This window comes from Salmo salar, chromosome 03 (genome assembly GCF_965601325.2).
Source record: "Salmo salar chromosome 03, fSalSal1, whole genome shotgun sequence".
Taxonomy (NCBI): Eukaryota; Metazoa; Chordata; class Actinopteri; order Salmoniformes; family Salmonidae; genus Salmo; species Salmo salar.
The window spans coordinates 77,000,059-77,020,990 of NC_138293.1; the positions used below are offsets into that span (position 1 = coordinate 77,000,059).

Below are 20,932 nucleotides of genomic sequence, written 5' to 3' on the forward strand. Positions count from 1 at the left end.
AGTTGTTTTGTTGTGTCTATGCCTTTGTCCTGCTGGTGGTGATTGAATGCTATTGACTGACCTTCCAGATAAAGATGACACGTGAACATCATCGTATTAAACAGTGCAGTCGTGTATTGACTTTTTAATGTTGCTGTTGGACCCAGGCAAAATGGCTCACTGATTGTGTTTTAGATCAGAGACAGTGGCAGCTTCTAAAATGGACTGTTAGGGTCTGCTTCACTGCTTTCTGCCAGGAACACAATGAACCCAACACAACAAGGACTGTCTGGGGAGGAAGGGGGGAGAGCATAGGAGGCTGGTGGGCGGAGCTGTAGGAGGACAGGCTCATTGTAATAGCTGAAATGGAATATGGTTTCCATATGTTTGATACTGTTCCATTTAAATGAACCCATCCTCCTATAGCTCTTCCCACCAGCCTCCTCCTATAGCTCTTCCCACCAGAGAGAGAGAGATTTCCCACAGATCACACAAACCCACATAGAATTTGAAAACAATCAAACGTTGATAAACTTCCATATCTGTTAGTCTAAATATCTCAGTGTGCAGTCACAACAAGATTTATGGCCCGTTGCCATGAGAAAAGGGAAACCAGTGGAGTGCAAACATTGTAAATACAACCTATATTTATCTACCTGCACATTGTTACAACACTGTACATAGCCAACAATATAACATTTGAAATGTCTATATTCTTTTAAATTGTGAGTGTAATGTTTACTAATGTTTCCTTTGTTTGTCTGTTCCATTTGCTTTGGCAATGTAAACATATGTTTCTCATGTCAGTAAAGCCCTTTGAATTGAATATGATAGAGAGATATGAGAGAGACAGGAGAGAGTGTGTTCTCTGTACAATCAAAACAGGCATTTACTAATCTACCAGAGTTAGAGTTCTGAACTACACACTAAAGCATGAAATAGATCAACAGAATATGAGATGTAATGAGATGAATATGAAAAGGGAGAATGGAAACAACCTGTTCAAATTGTATTACCCCATGTAATCATCAAACAAAAGTGTTGGTCACTGTCAGAGGTTGCTGATAACATTTTAAACAATACGTTGCATAGATTTGCCAGGATGGACATGAGAAAGGGATGTGTTTTGGAGAGGGGGGGGGGGGGTACTTTGGGGGACTGTAAGTGAACATCACTTGGGAAGTCTGTGTGTAGCACCAGTCTACATGGAACTGTAGTAGTTATAGTAGGGGGCGGTGAATTGACTGACTGTCTGCTGTTTTTTCACCAAGCTGTAGTATTTTACCACACCATCAGACAAAATCTCCCTCCCCCACTCGTTCCCACATCTCTTTCTCAAGTCTCTCACAAAATGTACACGCACACCATTGAGTCAACCCTCCTTCCATTGCCTCACTCCTCCATTTTTTTCCTCTCCATCAACTCAGTGACACTCAGCAGTGAGCCGTGACATTACTGAAAAACAGAGAGGGTGGTAGAGAAAAAAAGGGGGAGGTTGGGGAAGTAACACACGAGAGGGAGAAAGTTGAAAGGGAGGAGAGAGCTAAATTTACAGCAAGCAAGCGCGTGAGAGAGTGGTAGAAAAGAAAGTGAGGGACGTGATTTCTTCAATGTCAGGAGGCGTTGTGGGGACGGCTGTTGCTGGGGGTGAAGGAGCGGTGAAACAGCAAACTTGATGGCCCACAGATCTGATGAGGGAGTGGTCCCCTTGAAAGAAAGAGCTCAATAATTCACAGCCCAGAGGGTGAAATAGGGAGAGAAGAGAGAGCAGCAAGAAGAAAGGATAACAGAGAAGGGATAGGTGGGAGACAGCCATCAGTAATGGACAGGTACACTACATGACCAAAAGTATGTGGACACCCGCTCATCGAACATCTCATCCCAAAATCATGGGCATTAATATGGACTTGGTCCCTCCCTTTGCTGCAACAACAGCCTCCACTCTTCTGGGAAGGCTTTCCACTAAATGTTGGAAGACTGTTGCGGGGACTTGCTTCCAGTCAACCTCAAGAGCATTAGTTAGGTTGGGCACATGTTGGGCGATTTGGTATGGCTTGCAGTCAGCATTCCAATTCATCCCAAATGTGTTCGATGGGGTTGAGGTCAGGGCTCTGTGCAGGCCAGTCAAGTTCTTCCACACCAATCTTGACAACCCATTTCTGTATGGATCTTGCTTTGTGCACGGGGCATTGTCTTGCTGAAACAGGAAAGGGCCTTCTCCGAACTGTTGCCACAAAGCTGGAAGCACACAATCATCATTGTATGCTGTAGCGGTAAGATTTCCTTCACTGGAACTAATGGGCCTAGCCCAAACCATGAAAAACAGCCCCAGGCCATTATTCCTCCACCAAACTTTACAGTTGGTACTATGCATTCAGGCAGGTAGCGTTCTCCTGGCATCCACCAAACCAAGATTCGTCTGTAGATGTATACTACACCTTTTTGAAAACCACAGAGCCAGCTCCTAGACACATGACTAAGTCTTAGATGACAGTGTTTACTCTCTCTCAGATGTGTTACCTCATAGTGAGGTAATGACGACATCAATATAGGAAATTAACTGACATTAGTGGAGGTCGGAGATAGAAATAGACCGGAAATATAGAAATAGGAGGTAGAAATAGTGATTGATATTCTAATAGTTTTCATGACCATAACATAATGAAACTGGCAGAAGAATGAAGGGGTTTTATGTATGTACTGTACAGTTAATAAAGCATTAGAAGGGATCCTTCGAAGGGCAAAGGGATATAAGAATGGGTGAAAGTTGCGGGCAGACTTAAAGATAAGAGTTCTCCATAATGCAGTCATTTTACACTCATTCCCAGGGCCACATTCTATTCTCTACATTTGAAAGAGCCAAGGAAGAAATCAGAGTTGTTCATAAGTTTGGGTGATTATAGCCGTAGCTAATTAGCGGCAGGTTTCAATTAAACCATTAAGCAACAAGCTAATCTCCACCATTTCTCCAACCTCTCATTTGAGCTCAGATATTCATTCATTTGACAAATGGTATTCATTTTCTCACATATATAAACATTCATATTCACACTGATGCAAATGGTTTTTCAACTATGTAACATGCATGTGTACAGTGGGGTTGCAGTGCTTTCTAGTGGTCGCCAGATGTACTGCAACATATTAATTTACGTCTTTAAAACTCCCTTGGGTGGCAGTAAAGAGTGGTGTCTCAAACTACCCCATTGTACTGTATTGGAACAGGTGTTTAAACTGGGTTAAGTAATATCATTGTGCTGGTGACCACTGTACTACATCAACCTTTCTTTTCCTAATTCATACACTGAACCTCTGAGTCTGTGATCAATCCCTGTTGCCTAACAGTGGAGCGAACAAGGTCCCTTAACGTGTGAAAATACATGACACATTCATTGTGACAACCTAGCAACCATAGTACAGTAAAAGGCAATTGCCTAACAACTGTTGACAGTACAGGGAGTACTACATATATATGAGTGAGACCTACCGTATATTACCCTTTATCACTTTCCCAATCATGTGGTTTAGAAACAGCAGGACTGATCGCAGTGGAGTCTCTGAGTCTATTCCAGTGACCAGAGGGAGGAGAGTTATAGTACTTTCAACAGTAACCAGACTTTCTCAACAGGTATTACAGTTCAAAACCAAATCTTTCTCACAGTAATGTTAATAGGGTCTTTCAACCAATTTGGTGCCTTTTGAGAAGTGTAATTTGGTCAAAAATAACTTTTGATCCTAATTTTAACAGTCTGTCTAAAAGAGCAGATGTTCAACTATAAAAAATAAAACAAACATCTTCCCTCATCTAAAAAAAAATGAAAGACTATATTAAGGGCCTATTAAATGTATAAAAAAAAGTAACAGGGCTGATGATTTTTTCTTAATAAATAAGACATATTTCCACTTGTGACAGGGGAATGGAAGGTTGTTGCAAAAGGGAGTGGCAATTGAATGAAAGCCTGTCTCTCTATGAGTAACAGGGTTGACGTGTTCTGCCCAACCCGCTCAGGTTCTCACCACGAAACAGCCACAAAGAGATGAACCAGCTAACCTGCTTTTACGCGATGATTTGACTATTAGATGTTCCATTTGACAAAAAGGAATAGCTTCACCATATTAAAAACGGCAGTCCAGTTCACATAACAGGGTTGACCTTAAAATGAGGGACAGACGTAAATGAATCACTAATCACATGAAATAAATACATCTTCAGAGATTACTTTGTCAAAGTAAAATAACTACGGCTTTATAATGTTGAAACTTGGAGAAATGTAGGGATTACGTGGGTTAAAATCTTCCTAGAAGTGACACAGGGTTGATGGAGGGACATGTCAAAATGCTCCATTTTGGCACTTTAGCAAGCCTTCATAGATATGATTTATTGAATTCTCCATTTGGTCTATATTGAAAAGGGCACTTTGTTTAATATAACAGGCTTTTAAAATGTAATATTGGTGCAGAACTTCTATATTGTGCACCAATATAAAAGGGATGCGAAAGGCACTCTAGTAAACAAGCAGATAGTGGTGGTATGTCACCATCACACTGTTTATCAGTTAACATGTGGTAGAGCAGTAGCAAAAGACGACAGAAGTAAAAAATATTAAAATGACTTGTAACGCCCCATTAATTGTTCAAGTGGGGAAAGTTCGGTTAATGTACTTTAATGAAATATAGTTTTTGGCACTTCTGCCGTTGTGTAAAAGATACATTTTGCTTAGTTCCCCCCCATCCCTGACTATGGAGAAGTGGATATTGTTTATTTGTAGTAGATTTGCTCCAAGTGTCTCAGCATCACTCCTCCCAGAACCATTTATAGAGCTCAGTAACCATCCGATTCTCAGGGTGGCCTCTGATGTACTCACAGCTGTTGCAGGCATTCTGAATGGGGAAGCTGTTGATACGGACTCTGTGGATCCTCTGCCACTTGAAGTATTTACGGTACATCTCCTCATTCTCGTCCAAGAAGAGGAGGTGTTTGGCCAGGGCTCTGGGCGAGCGGAAGTCATCCACATGGATGAAGGAATCTCCAGGGATGAACTTCTCATAGTTCCCTCTTGTCGGGCCCATGACCACAGGAACAGCGCCCAACTTGAGAGCATTATATAGTTTTTCTGTGATGTAGTCCTTGTGGACGGAGTTCTCAAAAGACAGGTAGAATTTACAGCTGGCCACGATCATTCTGTATTCACTAAGAGATACCTTTTTGTTGAAAGGGTCCCCGTAGGTGTGAATTCTGATGAATTTGCGCAGCTCCATGTAGTACCAAGTCCTCTTGTGTTCTCGGTTCCAGTTGCTAACGATCCAACAGACCAGTCGGTTTTTATGTGGGACAAACTCCTCCCTCTCTTCAGTCCGAGGGACAAGAGATCCATAAGGCATGTTGATGTCTGCATCCTGCCTGTAGTTCAAAGTCACATTAAATAGATCTTCCAAGCCAGGTATTCTATTCGTGTGTGCCGGTGATTCGAAATTCATCCACACCCATTTCTGGAAGGAGGGCCGTGGTTCTTGGGGCAGGTTGGATAAATCCTCCTCGATTTCTCTGTGGTGGATGAGAACAGCATCCGCTTGACTGTACAGCTCCCTGTCTGCTGTCAGGTGACAGCCTTCAATGTTGTACAAGGACCTGCAGGAGTTCAGTTTGAAGGGATGGTCAAAGGGCCAGTGCCAGACCAGCACGGTAACGTCCTGTTTGTGCTCCGCCTGGAAGTGCTTGGCCAGGACAGGAAGCCAGGTGATAGCAGGTCGGTACAGTAGACAGGTCAGCAAGCAGCCCAGCAGGAGAATGCCCATCAGACTCCGGTGCCCAATTCTACTATTTGGTCCAAGACACATCATTTGGCCTGTCAAAAGGAAAGGCTGTTTGTTTAGAAGTGTATTAAGAACAGGCAAACACATCTAATCACTTATTGCATGTGTTCGTAAAGTTGACAATGATTATTTTAGCACGAGGAATACTGGTCAATCATAAACTCAGACCAGACAGGTTTTAGGGTGAGGGCAGACATCTGCTGACGAGGCTAGTTCTCTATCAGCGGACCATTTCATTGGTTCACTAGTCATGCATATTATGTGGTTGACATAACAGTAATCAAAGTCAATAAGACAAGCTCAGGTTTCTGTTAGGTTAGTGACTTCTGAAGTGACTGAGGCAGTGGTTGTCACTAAGATCCTGAGTTCACAGGACATGCTGTCCATCCAGAGAAACAAATTAGCCATGTGGTCAAGCTAAACAAATACGCTGGATACTTATCCGGGCTATTGTGTGTATAGAGTCCTCCCTCTGAACCAGAATATATCAATAACTATTGAGGATACAGTAAGACTATTGAACTAAGGAGTCATGGGACCCAAAGTGTTGGGGGCTGTGATTTCACCCTTGCCCGGGGTAATTAACTTCAGGTTGCAGGATATGTAACCTAAAGGGTTACTAATGAGAGGACAGGTTCTAAGTAAACATACTACGCAGTCAAATAAAGATAGCATGTTATACAACGGGAATACCAGAGTAGGCAATAAACTACATGGTAATAACAAACCCGTGTGACTGTTTTGATACCAACAAGTTGCCTTAAAGCCAGCTAATATTTAAATACATGAATATAGCTATGTAGGATCTATACACACAAGGTATTTGACAACTTTAATTACGTTGTTCTTTCTATTTTGACTTGTAACGGCTGTCGGGGGAGAGAGAGTAGACCAAGGCGCAGCGGAGTTAGTGTTCATCATGATTTTAATTTAATAAAGAACACTACACAAAACGAGAAGACTGTTTGGCTGTCAGTTCTGTCAGGTGCAAAACACTCAGAAACAATTACCCACCAAAACCCCAATGGAAAAACAGGCACTTATGTGTGACTCCCAATCAGCAACAACACTCTACAGCTGTGCCTGATTGGAAGCCACACGGCCAAAATCAATGAAACAAACCAACATAGAAAAATGCACATAGAACGCCCACCCAATGTAACACCCTGGCCTAACCAAAATAAACAACAAAAACCCCTCTCTATGGCCAGGGCGTTACATGACTTGTCTGTTAAAAGAAACACAAATTCCTTTTTCTAACACAACCAATTTTACACAGACTTGATAAAAGACAAACGCATAGGAAACTCAACACTAAATCAGACAGACTGAGAGACTCCATTCAAACATAGAGAACAGTTGCATCCAATAATTTATATCTACACCACATTCCACACTGCTCTTCAAGGAAATTATATACTGGGTGAGGGGTGCTTACCTGCTAGCTCTGAGATTTGACTTTGAACTTAAACAGAATGATGTTGCTAGTTTTGACTTAAAGCCACACCTGACACCTAGCTGAGTCACATTGCACTCATGTGCCTCCACATCCTTGAGCGAGGATAAGCCTAGAACTGGTGTGCAACTGCAGGCAGAGGGACAGCCTCTCTAGCCTTTGCCCTTCATGTCACACCTTAGACGCACTGCCCACTTCCCTGCCGTGTGCAATTTGTCAAAGAAATACACACCTTCATAATGTGCTTAGTTAAGGCAATGTGAGTTGGAGAGCGACCCTCCTGTAGGTTTTCACTCCAGGCCCCGGGTTGTAAATAATCTGGTGCATCTTATCAACCAGCTAATTATTAGAATCAGGTGCGCTAGATTAGGGTTGGAGTGAAAACCTACAGGATGGTAGCTTCTCGAGGAACAGGGTTGGAGAGCCCTCGTATATGATGTGTTTGTAGTGTTAAGAAATGTAAATAATATTTTAAAAGACTGAATGCATACGTGTAATGCAGTGTAAATATCAGAGAAGGAGGAAGTAAATACTCAAAATATTAATGGTAAGGTAAAGATTAAACTTGTCATCATACAGTGTCACGACTTACATTTTTTATATTTTAGTCATTTAGCAGACGCTCTTATCCAGAGCAACTTACAGTAGTGAATGCATACATTTCATACATTTCATTTCATGCATTTAAAAAAAAAATGTATACTGGCCCCCCGTGGGAATCGAACCTACAACCCTGGCATTGCACACACCATGCTCTACCAACTGAGCCACAGGGAAGACTTCCGCCGAAGTCGGTCCCTCTCCTTGTTAGGGCGGTGTTCGGCGGTCGACGTCACCGGTCTTCTAGCCATCACCGCTCCACCTTTCATTTTCCATTTGTTTTGTCTTGTTTTCCCGCACACCTGGTTTACATCTCCTCATGATTACTATGTGTATTTAGCCCTCTGTTCCCACCATGTCTGTGTGGGGTATTGTTTATTGTCTAGGTTGGCACGCTTCCGGCTGGTTTGCGGCGGGTTTTATTTGTACCCGTGATTTGTGGCAGCCGGTGCTTTGTGCTGCCTCACTTGTTCTTTGGACATTTGTTTTTGTGACGCAGTTGCATTCTGTTATTACAATTGCCTCAGTAAAGTGCTTCTTTGTTCACTCATCTCTGCTCTCCTGCGCCTCACTTCCATGCACCAGCTACACCCACCGTTGACATACAGTAAAGATTTGCTGTTTGGTAGGAGTCCTTTTGAAACCAGATATTAATTTGCTTCTTCTATGGCTGCGTTTACACAGGCAGCCAATTCTGATATTTTCCCACTAATTGGTCTTTTGACCAATCACATCAGATTGTTTCACATCAGCTCTTTTTCAGACTTGTGAGGCATCTGTTTCTCAAACTAGACACTAATGTACTTGTCCTCTTGGTCAGTTGTGCACCGGGGCCTCCTACACCTCTTTCTATTCTGTTAAGAGCCAGTTTGCACTGTTCTGTGAAGGGAGAAGTACACAATGCTTCTTTAATCAGAACAACAGTTTTCAGCTGTGCTAACGTAATTGCAAAAGGGTTTTCTAATGATAAATTAGCCTTTTAAAATGATAAACTTGGATTTGCTAACACAACATGCTATTGGAACACAGGAGTGATGGTTGCTGATAATGGGCCTTTGTACGCCTATGTAGATATTCCATTTAAAAAATCTGCCATTTCCAGCTACAATAGTCATTTACAACATTAACAATGTCTACACCGTATTTCTGATCAATTTGATGTGATTATAATGGGCAATTTTTTTAAATGTTCTTTCTAAAACAAGAACATTTCTAAATGACTCCAACCTTATGAAAGGTAGTGTACACATATTATGGCTAAGTACTGCTTGCCATTAAACAGCTTTAGTACAAACTTTTACCACCTGTGATGAGCCAAACAACCTTCAGTTCTTGTTTATCTCACAAGCCTTCTGTAAACTATGAAAGCCCTCTATGTTTATGATAGATAGAGCTAGGGTTGCAAATCAGGAGGGAATAAGCGAGGATTTCTGAAAAACTAGGAAATTTATTGAAAGATCCCTGAATTTTGCAACCCTAAATAGAGCTTATTATAAGCACTATAATGTAAACAGACAGGCAATTCTCACATAAAAACTACACTACATGACCAAAAGTATGTGGACACCTGGTCGTCAAACATCTCATCCCAAAATCATGGGCATTAATATGGAGTTGGTCCCCCCTTTGCTGCAATAACAGCCTCCACTCTTCTGGGAAGGCTTTCCACTAGATGTTGGAAGATTGTTGCGGGGACTTGCTTCCATTCAGCCACAAGAGCATTAGTGAGGTCAGGTGCTGATGTTGGGCGATTAGGCTTGGCTCGCAGTCGGCATTCCAATTAATCCCAAAGGCATTTGATGGGGTTGAAGTCAGGGCTCTGTGCAGGCCAGTCAAGTTCTTCCACACTGATCTCGACAAACCATTTCTGTATGGATCTCGCTTTGTGCACGGGGGCATTGTCATGCTGAAACAGGAAAGGGCCTTCCCCAAACTGTTGCCACAAAGTAGGAAGCACAGAATCATCTGGAATGTCATTGTATGCTGTAGCATTAAGATTTGCCTTCACTGGAACTAAGGGGCCTAGCCCGAACCATGAAAAACAGACCCAGACCATTAATCCTCCTCCACCAAACTTTACAGTTGGCATTATGCATTGGGGCAGGTAGCGTGCTCCTTGCATCTGCCAAACCGTGATTCATCACTCCAGAGAACGTGTTTCCACTGCTCCAGAGTCCAATGGCTGCAAGCTTTATACCACTCCAGCCGACGCTTGGCATTGCATATGGTGATCTTAGGCTTGTGTGCGGCTGCTCAGTCATGGAAACCAATTTCATGAAACTCCAGACGAACAGTTATTGTGCTGATTTTGCTTCCAGAGGCAGTTTGGAACTCGGTAGTGAGTGTTGCAACCGAGGACAGATGATTTTTACGCGTCACGCGCTTTAGCGCTCAGAGCTTCTGTTCTGTGAGATTGTGTGGCCTACCACTTTGCGGCTGAGCCATTGTGGCTCCTAGACATTTTCACTTCACAATAACAGCACTTACAGTTGAACAGGGAAGCTCTAGCAGGGCCGAAATTTGACATATTGACTGGAAAGGTGGCATCCTATGATGGTGCCACGTTGAAGGTCAATGAGCTCTTCAATAAGGCTATTCTACTGTCAATGTTTGTCTATGGAGATTGCATGGCTGTGTGCTCGATTATATACACCTGTCAGCAACGGGATTGGCTGAAATAGACAAATCCACTAATTTGAAGGTGTATACATATACTTTTGTATATATAGTGTATATTGGCAGGAAGGATGTTTTGCATGCATTTTACATTTACAATAAATCATATAAGTGGCCATTTTAGGCCCTTTTTAGAGCTTATACATGCCTCCTGTAAGACCCTATGATCTGTGAACCGTACATGATACAGAAAACACTTTGGTGATACTGTTCATTATAGTGTGATCTAATGTATGGAGTGTGTTAAGATTCAAAATTTTTCCATTAATTTATTCAACATTAAAAATATTTATATCTCAAAAGTACCCTTTTTGATTTTGTTAATTTTAAGACATATTGTTTGGAATAATATACTCTACAAGTACATACAGTTGAAGTCGGAAGTTTACATACACCTTAGCCAAATACATTTAAACTCAATTTCACAATTCCTGACATTTAATCCAAGTAAAAATTCCCTGTCTCAGGTCAGTTAGGATCACCACTTTGTTTTAAGAATGTGAAATGTCAGAATAATAGTACAGAGAATTATTTATTTCATCTTATTTCTTTCATCACATTCCCAGTGGGTCAGAAGTTTACGTACACTCAATTAGTATTTGGTAGCATTGCCTTTAAATTGTTTAATTTGGGTCAAACATTTCAGGTAGCCTTCCACAAGCTCCCACCATAAGTTGGGTGAATTTCAGCCCATTCCTCCTGACAGAGCTGGTGTAACTGAGTCAGGTTTGTAGGCCTCCTTGCTCGCACAGGCTTTTTCAGTTCTGCCCACAAATTATCTATAGGATTGAGGTCAGGGCTTTGTGATGGCAACTCCAATACCTTGACTTTGTTGTCCATAAGCCATTTTGCCACAACTTTGGAAGTATGCTTGGGGTCATTGTCCATTTGGAAGACCCATTTGCGACCAAGCTTTTACTTCCTGACTGATGTCTTGAGATGTTGCTTCAATATATCCACATAATTTTCCTTCCTCATGATGCATCTATTTTGTGAAGCAGTGGCTTCTTCCTTACTGAGCGGCCTTTCAGGTTATGTCGATATAGAACTCGTTTTACTGTGGATATAGATACTTTTGTACCTGTTTCCTCCAGCATCTTCACAAGGTCCTGTGCTGTTGTTCTAGGATTGATTTGCACTTTTCGCACCAAAGTACGTTCCTCTTTAGGAGACCGAACGCATCTCCTTCCTGAGCGGTATGGCGGCTGCGTGGTCCCATGGTGTTTATACTTGCATACTATTGTTTGTACAGATGAACATGGCACCTTCAGGCGTTTGGAAATTGCTCCCAAGGATGAACCAGACTTGTGGAGGTCTACAATTCTTTTTCTGAGGTCTTGACTGATTTCCTTTGATTTTCCCATGATATCTAGCAAAGAGGCACTGAGTTTGAAGGTAGGCCTTGAAATACATCCACAGGTACACCTCCAATTGACTCAAATTATGTCAATTAGCCTATCAGAAGCTTCTAAAGCCATGACATAATTTTCTGGAATTTTCCAAGCTGTTTAAAGGCTAGTCAACTTAGTGTATGTACATTTCTGACCCACTGGAATTGTGGTACAGTGAATTATAAGTGAAATAATCTGTCTGTAAACAATTGTTGGAAAAATTACTTGTGTCATGCACAAAGTAGATGTCCTAACCGACTTGCCAAAGCTATAGTTTGTTTACAAGAAATTTGTGGAGTGGTTCGAAAACGAGTTTTAATGACTCCAACGTAAGTGTATGTAAACTTCCGACTTCAACTGTAACATTTCCAGAGTGGGCTCTGCTAAACTATGATACATTTTATAAGCACCACCAACACAGTGAATGGGAAAATGTATTAAAAGGGAACTCCCTCTGCTTGTGATTTGTTGAATGTGCAACCCTAAAGGAGGGCTGTGATTGGTTAATGACCTTTAATAATATCTTCAAAAGTACCAGAGACCCACCTCTGGAAATGTTACATGTTTGAAGATTATTATTGTTCCAAACAATATGTCAAAACATTTGGTGCCATATTATTAGCACACAATGATTACATCAAGGTTGTGACTCCACAAACTTGTTGGATGCATTTGCTGTTTGTTTATAATGTCATACCCCCCAGAAATGCTAACCTCCCATGTAATTGTAATGGTGAGAGGCTAGCATGTCTTGGGCCTTTTTTCACCCAACTTTTAATCTAAATCCAACGACATGGTGACATTTTCTGTTGATTTCAAGTTGAATTCACGTTAGTTGAAATCTCAACCAAATGTAAATGAAACTAGAATTTGAACTGACATCTGTGCCCAGTGGGTGGGACAAAATCTGGTTTATATTCAAAATTGGGATGACTAGGTTGCCTAGACTTTTTCAATACAAAATGATTAACTGGAATGTTATTAGGCCTACAGTTGCATAAGGCAGGACTACACGATGCAAACCTGCATAAAGCAAGCTCAGCCCTGTGAGTTTTATTGTCCAATCATGTTGTTTTCTCTGTGTCTGTGCATAGGAAACCCCACTAGTCCTTCTTTCAAATATAATTCATATGAACAAGTTGCTGCGGTTTGACAGGGTTTTCATCCTCCCCAAGTCCAGGTGTTTTTCCAGGAGATTTCTTTAAACCATCCCAGCTAGCACATACCATTCTGAGAACTCCCCTCACTCCAGCCTCAGCATCTGGCTCCCTGCAACCCGCCCGAGCTCTCCCTGGCCTGCACCCCATCGTCCCCCTGTTTTTCAACAAATACATTGGTTACCTTATCCCAGTCTCCTCGTCTGAGTCTGCTCTTGGGTTCACCTGCTCTGCTCCGCATAACATAATCTCCAATCCAAGAACCTGAAGTAAATCATTAGGCCAAGGCTATCCTCTGAATTATAAGAAAAACACCTCACATGAAATCAACTGTTATTATTTTGTCTTCCTAACAACTATAGAAAAGCTCAGTGTGGTAGTGAGCAGTTATCTACATATACTGGTCAAAAAAATAAAGGGAACACTTAAACAACACATCCTAGATCTGAATGAAAGAAATAATCTTATTAAATACTTTTTTCTTTACATAGTTGAATGTGCTGACAACAAAATCACACAAAAAGAATCAATGGAAATCCAATTTATCAACCCATGGAGGTCTGGATTTGGAGTCACACTCAAAATTAAAGTGGAAAACCACACTACAGGCTGATCCAACTTTGATGTAATGTCCTTAAAACAAGTCAAAATGAGGCTCAGTAGTGTGTGTGGCCTCCACGTGCCTGTATGACCTCCCTACAACGCCTGGGCATGCTCCTGATGAGGTGGCGGATGGTCTCCTGAGAGATCTCCTCCCAGACCTGGACTAAAGCATCCGCCAACTCCTGGACAGTCTGTGGTGCAACGTGGCGTTGGTGGATGGAGCGAGACATGATGTCCCAGATGTGCTCAGTTGGATTCAGGTCTGGGGAACAAGCGGGCCAGTCCATAGCATCAATGCCTTCCTCTTGCAGGAACTGCTGACACACTCCAGCCACATGAGGTCTAGCATTGTCTTGCATTAGGAGGAACCCAGGGCCAACCGCACCAGCATATGGTCTCACAAGGGGTCTGAGGATCTCATCTCGGTACCTAATGGCAGTCAGGCTACCTCTGGCGAGCACATGGAGGGCTGTGTGGCCCCCCAAAGAAATGCCATCCCACGCCATGAGTGACCCACTGCCAAACCGGTCATGCTGGAGGATGTTGCAGGCAGCAGAACGTTCTCCACGGCGTCTCCAGACTCTGTCACGTCTGTCACATGTGCTCAGTGTGAACCTGCTTTCATCTGTGAAGAGCACAGGGCGCCAGTGGCAAATTTGCCAATCTTGGTGTTCTCTGGCAAATGCCAAACGTCCTGCACGGTGTTGGGCTGTAAGCACAACCCCCACCTGTGGACGTCGGGCCCTCATACCACCCTCATGGAGTCTGTTTCTGACCGTTTGAGCAGACACATGCACATTTGTGGCCTGCTGGAGGTCATTTTGCAGTGCTCTGGCAGTGCTCCTCCTGCTCCTCCTTGCACAAAGGCGGAGGTAGCGGTCCTGCTGCTGGGTTGTTACGGCCTCCTCCACGTCTCCTGATGTACTGGCCTGTCTCCTGGTAGCGCCTCCATGCTCTGGACACTACGCTGACAGACACAGCAAACCTTCTTGCCACAGCTCGCATTGATGTGCCATCCTGGATGAGCTGCACTACCTGAGCCACTTGTGTGGGTTGTAGACTCCGTCTCATGCTACCACTAGAGTGAAAGCACCGCCAGCATTCAAAAGTGACCAAAACATCAGCCAGGAAGCATAGGAACTGAGAAGTGGTCTGTGGTCACCACCTGCAGAACCACTCCTTTATTGGGGGTGTCTTGCTAATTGCCTATAATTTCCACCTGTTGTCTATTCCATTTGCACAACAGCATGTGAAATTTCTTGTCAAGCAGTGTTGCTTCCTAAGTGGACAGTTTGATTTCACAAAAGTGTGATTGACTTGGAGTTACATTGTGTTGTTTAAGTGTTCCCTTCACTTTTTTGAGCAGTGTATTATTCCTATAACTGCATTCTCCCTGTTCTCTTCTTTATCTCAGTGAGACATTTTACATTTTAGTCATTTAGCAGACGCGCTTATCCAGAGCAACTTACAGTAGTGAATACATTTAATAATTATTTTTTTTTTTCCATACTGGCCCCCCGTGGGAAACGAACCCACAACCATGCCATTGCAAACACCATGCTCTACCAACTGAGCCAAACATGACCATAGACATGGCTAGTGTTGAGCAAGGGACGTCCCACCTTGTTGTTTTTCTTCTCCCCATTCAGCACCAGGTATGTTTCCCGCGCCCTTAATTACCTAAGGATATGGACATGACCTGGTGAACAGGACCTTGGTATTTGCCTGGGTTGTATTCATTATGGCAACATGGAAAATAAGCATTTCTTGTTGGACAACTTCTGTTTGCTGTAGGGTTGCAACACTAACATAACAGGGAGGCTTTGTATGGACAAGTCCATGCGTTGCTGAACTTGAATGGCTCTAACTGCCATATTGATGGATTGTGTGTATTAATTTGATGAGATGTAGGGTGTTTTAATGCCGTATAGCAGGGGTGTCAAACTCATTCCATGGAGGCCCTACTGTCTACAGGTTTTTGTTTTTTCCTTTCAGTTAAGCCCTGGACAACCAGGTGTAGGAGTTCCTTACTAATTAGTGACCTTACTTCATCAATCAAGTACAAGGGAGGAGCGAAAACCTGCAGACACTTGGCCTGCATGACTTTGACTCCTGTGCCGTATAGGATTAGTGAACTGACTGATTATGGACACATGAGGTAAAGTAGGATTACCTACGTCTACTCTATCATGTTGAATGCTGGCCTTGTGCCTTTAACCCCTATTTTACAGTTGTTAATAAAGTTGCATTGCGATTTAGGCATTCATTCTTGAAGAATATTACTTGGAAAATGTCTCGTGAGCTGACACCATCATAACCGAAAACATATGCTTTTTTTACTCCATTGTTTGTAAACAATGCAATTATATTATATAATTCAAATTAATAATTAGATAATTAGATCATTACACTGCATAGCTTCAAAACATAGTTAAAACTATAATTTTGATTTCATGGCTGGTCCTGAGAGTGGTTACATTTCTCAGCCCCACCGCTCAGCTGGTTAGCAAACTGCCCTTATTGTGGAACCAGTTGTATCAGCTTAAAAACAAGCACATCTCATTGTGGTGATACAGTACATGAGCGGAGCATTGTATTTCTGACCACCATTGCTAGGAAATGACATGCATTGTCAGGTAAGAGACACAATTGAGGACTGGGCCTATTGTTACAGTATTTAAGTCATCCTTTTTGTTTTGGTAGTGTATACTGAACCGGCAGAAAATAAATGGCGGACAGCGGTACGCTAAGCCAATATAAATGTTTATGCCTTTTCCTAACCTCACTGAAACAATAACCCTCATTCCTAAACCTAACCATAAAATAATTTAAACCCCTAAACCTAACCTTAAATAATTTCGACCCCTATTCCTAACCTTAAATAATTTTGTCCCCTATGCCTAACCGTAAATAATTTAGACCCCTATGGCTAACCTTAAATCATTTAGACCCCTATGCCCAACCTTAAATAATTTAGACCCCTATGTGACACATCCTGATCTGTTTCACCTGTCTTTGTGATTGTCTCCACCCCCTTCCAGGTGTCGCCCATCTTCCCAATTATCCACTGTGTATTTATACCTGTGGTCTCTGTTTGTCAGTTGCCAGTTCTTCTTGTTTGTCAAGTCAACCAGCGTTTTTTGTCTCAGCTCCTGCTTTTCCCAGTCTCTCTTTTTCTCGCCCTCCTGGTTTTGATCCTTGCCTGTCCTGACTCTGAGCCCGCCTACCTGACCACTCTACCTGAGCCTGCCTGCCTTCTGGTACCGTTGCCTCACCTCTGGTTTACTGACCCCTGCCTGCCTTGACCTGTCTATTGCCTGCCCCTGTTGGATTATTATTAAACCATTGTTAATTCGACATTGTCTGCATCTGGGTCTTACCTTCATACCTGATACTATGCCTAACCTTAAATCATTTAGACCGCTATGCCTAACCTTAAGTTTTCATTCTGCTGGTTGAATATGCACTTCCTTTATGTTTGGTTATTCATCTCTTTTATTGCCTTTTATTTTGTTTTTTTATCGCTTTCATTTTTTTACTGTGAAGTGTGCTGCGATTTTAAATGCAAAGTTTGATTTAATGCAATTTGAGTTTGGGGTCAAATCCCTTTAAATTCCTGACTGTTGAATTGGACATGGAATTCCTCCATAAGAGTCAAGTCCAATTTGTGAATTGATTAGACTGTAGATGGAAGTGACCTTATTTCCTCAGAAGGAAACCCTGAAAGGCTTAGTTTTGTATATTTACATTATCTAGAAAGTCATCAATGTCTTATTTTATTTTCCAATGTCTGATGAAGCCAACTCTCAACGCACTTCATTATGTCTTCATCGGCATTGTGATTGGTTGTGCCCTAACTTTGTTCTACCATGGGCTGTCATCATGCCATACAAAGGTACAGTCAGAGGCATTGAAAGATCTCGGTCCAGTTCAACCCAGGTCAAAAGACAAAGACACCATACTACTGGTCTGGTTCTGGCACTTCAAATATCACTTCGACCTCACATCCTGCAGGTCAAACGTTCAACATCGAAGACTGTCATCTGACAGTGGACAGGGAGATGTGCAGTCAAGGGGACGCCGTTCTCATCCAACCACAGAGAGATCGAAGAGGATTTATCCAACCTGCCCCAAGAACCCCAGGCCCACCTTCCACAAATGGGTGTGGATGAATTTTGAGTCGCCAATGAACACACATAAGACATCTGGACTGGGGAAACTCTTCAACGTGACGTTGAACTACTGTTGGAATGCTGACATTAAAGTGCGCAAGAGATTAGTCTTCAAGAAAATGGAGATTGAGGAAGATCTACCCATTCAGAAGAAGGTTACAAACTGCTGGATTGTAAGCAACTGGAACGAGAACCACTATAGGGTCAAATATTACCAACTCCTGAGCAAGTTCATCACTATCAACACATATGGAGCCCACTTTAATAACAAGCAAATTAGTCATGAGGAATACACAAGCACAGTGGCCAGCTGTAAGTTCTACTTGTCATTTGACAATACGAGAGAACACCCTGACTATATGACTGAGAAACTGTTCAATGCCATGATGTTGGGCTCTGTGCCAGTTGCCCTAGGACCGCCCAGGCAGGTTTATGAGAAGTTCATCCCAGGTGATGCCTTTGTCCATGTGGATGATTTCTCCAAACCGGAGAAGTTGGCTCAGTATCTACAGAGCATGAGTGAGGATGAATACTCTAAGCTGCTCAGGTGGAGGAAGTTAATTGATGTGTCTTTCCTATTAACCATACCTGTAGAGCGTGCCAATTTGTCCATCAGAAACAGCAATACCAGGTCACAACCAATCTGATCCAAATGGTACTGGGGTTAGGTGCATGAATTGTTTCAGCAACTGAGCAGATGTCTGCCTGATTAACTTTAGGCTACGGCCTGTGAAGCCTACACTAAATTGGAATGAATCATTTCTAACAGGAGTATGTAAATAGTGATGGAAACCCTTGATTCTGCAGTAGACTAGAGCTTATTTTGCTTGGACATACAGTTCATTGTAATATGACATCATGTCTATGTTAAACATATCTAGAGCCAAGAAACTCAATATTAGGTCAAAGGCGATTGCCTAAAAATGTTAGGCTATTCTGCCCTACAAAAGGCAAAGTGCAGTAACTACGAATTCAAATATATTTGATCTGTTGTAATGGCCAGGTATATTATCTGATTAATGTGATATTTAGTTTCCTGACACAAGAACATGCAAGTCGATCAGAATATATCATGAAGTACCCGAAATTGCTCTCTGTCTAGACAGAAAAAAAGTTACTTTTTACATAGCTACTGCTTTTGTCTTTGTAGGGCAGTATTGTGGGTTACATTTACATTTACATTTAAGTCATTTAGCAGACGCTCTTATCCAGAGCGACTTACAAATTGGTGCATTCACCTTATAATATCCAGTGGAACAACCACTTTACAATAGTGCATCTAAATCTTTTAAGGGGGGGGGTAGAAGGATTACTTTATCCTATCCCAGGTATTCCTTGAAGAGGTGGGGTTTCAGGTGTCTCCGGAACGTGGTGATTGACTCCGCTGTCCTGGCGTCGTGAGGGAGCTTGTTCCACCATTGGGGTGCCAGAGCAGCGAACAGTTTTGACTGGGCTGAGCGGGAACTGTGCTTCCTCAGAGGTAGGGAGGCGAGCAGGCCAGAGGAGGATGAACGGAGTGCCCTTGTTTGGGTGTAGGGCCTGATCAGAGCCTGAAGGTACGGAGGTGCCGTTCCCCTCACAGCTCCGTAGGCAAGCACCATGGTCTTGTAGCGGATGCGAGCTTCGACTGGAAGCCAGTGGAGAGAGCGGAGGAGCGGGGTGACGTGAGAGAACTTGGGAAGGTTGAACACCAGACGGGCTGCGGCGTTCTGGATGAGTTTTAGGGGTTTAATGGCACAGGCAGGGAGCCCAGCCAACAGCGAGTTGCAATAATCCAGGCGGGAGATGACAAGTGCCTGGATTAGGACCTGCGCCGCTTCCTGTGTGAGGCAGGGTCGTACTCTGCGAATGTTGTAGAGCATGAACCTACAGGATCGGGTCACCGCCTTGATGTTGGTGGAGAACGACAGGGTGTTGTCCAGGGTCACGCCAAGGCTCTTAGCACTCTGGGAGGAGGACACAAGGGAGTTGTCAACCGTGATGGCGAGATCATGGAACGGGCAGTCCTTCCCCGGGAGGAAGAGCAGCTCCGTCTTGCCGAGGTTCAGCTTGAGGTGGTGATCCGTCATCCACACTGATATGTCTGCCAGACATGCAGAGATGCGATTCGCCACCTGGTTGTCAGAAGGGGGAAAGGAGAAGATTAATTGTGTGTCATCTGCATAGCAATGATATGAGAGACCATGTGAGGATATGACAGAGCCAAGTGACTTGGTGTATAGCGAGAATAGGAGTGGGCCAAGAACAGAGCCCTGGGGGACACCAGTGGTGAGAGCACGTGGTGCGGAGACAGATTCTCGCCACGCCACCTGGTAGGAGCGACCTGTCAGGTAGGACGCAATCCAAGCGTGGGCGGCGCCGGAGATGCCCAGCTCGGAGAGGGTGGAGAGGAGGATCTGATGGTTCACGGTATCAAAGGCAGCAGATAGGTCTAGAAGGATGAGAGCAGAGGAGAGAGAGTTAGCTTTAGCAGTGCGGAGAGCCTCCGTGACACAGAGAAGAGCAGTCTCAGTTGAATGCCCAGTCTTGAAACCTGACTGCTTAGGATCAAGAAGGTCATTCTGAGAGAGATAGCAAGAGAGCTGGCCAAGGACGGCGCGTTCAAGAGTTTTGGAGAGAAAGGAAAGAAGGGATACTGGTCTGTAGTTGTTGACATCGGAGGGATCGAGTGTAGGTTTTTTCAGAAGGGGTGCAACTCTCGCTCTCTTGAAGACGGAAGGGACGTAGCCAGCGGTCAAGGATGCGTTGATGAGCGAGGTGAGGTAGGGGAGAAGGTCTCCGGAAATGGTCTGGAGAAGAGAGGAGGGGATAGGGTCAAGTGGGCAGGTTGTTGGGCGGCCGGCCGTCACAAGACGCGAGATTTCATCTGGAGAGAGAGGGGAGAAAGAGGTCAAAGCACAGGGTAGGGCAGTGTGAGCAGGACCAGCAGTGTCGTTTGACTTAGCAAACGAGGATCGGATGTCGTCAACCTTCTTTTCAAAATGGTTGATGAAGTCATCCGCAGAGAGGGAGGAGGGGGGGGGAGGGGGAGGAGGATTCAGGAGGGAGGAGAAGGTAGCAAAGAGCTCCCTAGGGTTAGAGGCAGAT

The 20,932-nt window shown here is 43.4% G+C and overlaps 1 protein-coding gene and 1 pseudogene across 1 annotated transcript; one reads left to right on the forward strand and one right to left on the reverse strand.

Annotated features, from left to right (window-relative positions):
- Nucleotides 1-4,380: 4,380 nt before the first annotated feature.
- Nucleotides 4,381-7,351, reverse strand: LOC106601669 (4-galactosyl-N-acetylglucosaminide 3-alpha-L-fucosyltransferase 9). Its single transcript, XM_014194017.3, has 2 exons — nucleotides 7,229-7,351; nucleotides 4,381-5,822 (listed from the first exon to the last, which is right to left on the reverse strand). The coding sequence occupies exon 2, from the start codon at nucleotides 5,815-5,817 to the stop codon at nucleotides 4,771-4,773; it is 1,047 nt and encodes a 348-aa protein (XP_014049492.1). The 5' UTR covers nucleotides 5,818-5,822; nucleotides 7,229-7,351; the 3' UTR covers nucleotides 4,381-4,770.
- Nucleotides 7,352-17,466: 10,115 nt separating this feature from the next.
- LOC106601668 (4-galactosyl-N-acetylglucosaminide 3-alpha-L-fucosyltransferase 9-like) lies at nucleotides 17,467-18,492 on the forward strand (annotated as a pseudogene).
- The last annotated feature ends 2,440 nt before the right edge of the window (nucleotides 18,493-20,932 follow it).

What these genes read in the sequence shown, in the direction of transcription:
- LOC106601669 (XM_014194017.3), bottom strand. Translation starts at nt 5,817, where the DNA reads ATGATGTGTCTTGGACCAAATAGTAGAATTGGGCACCGGAGTCTGATG.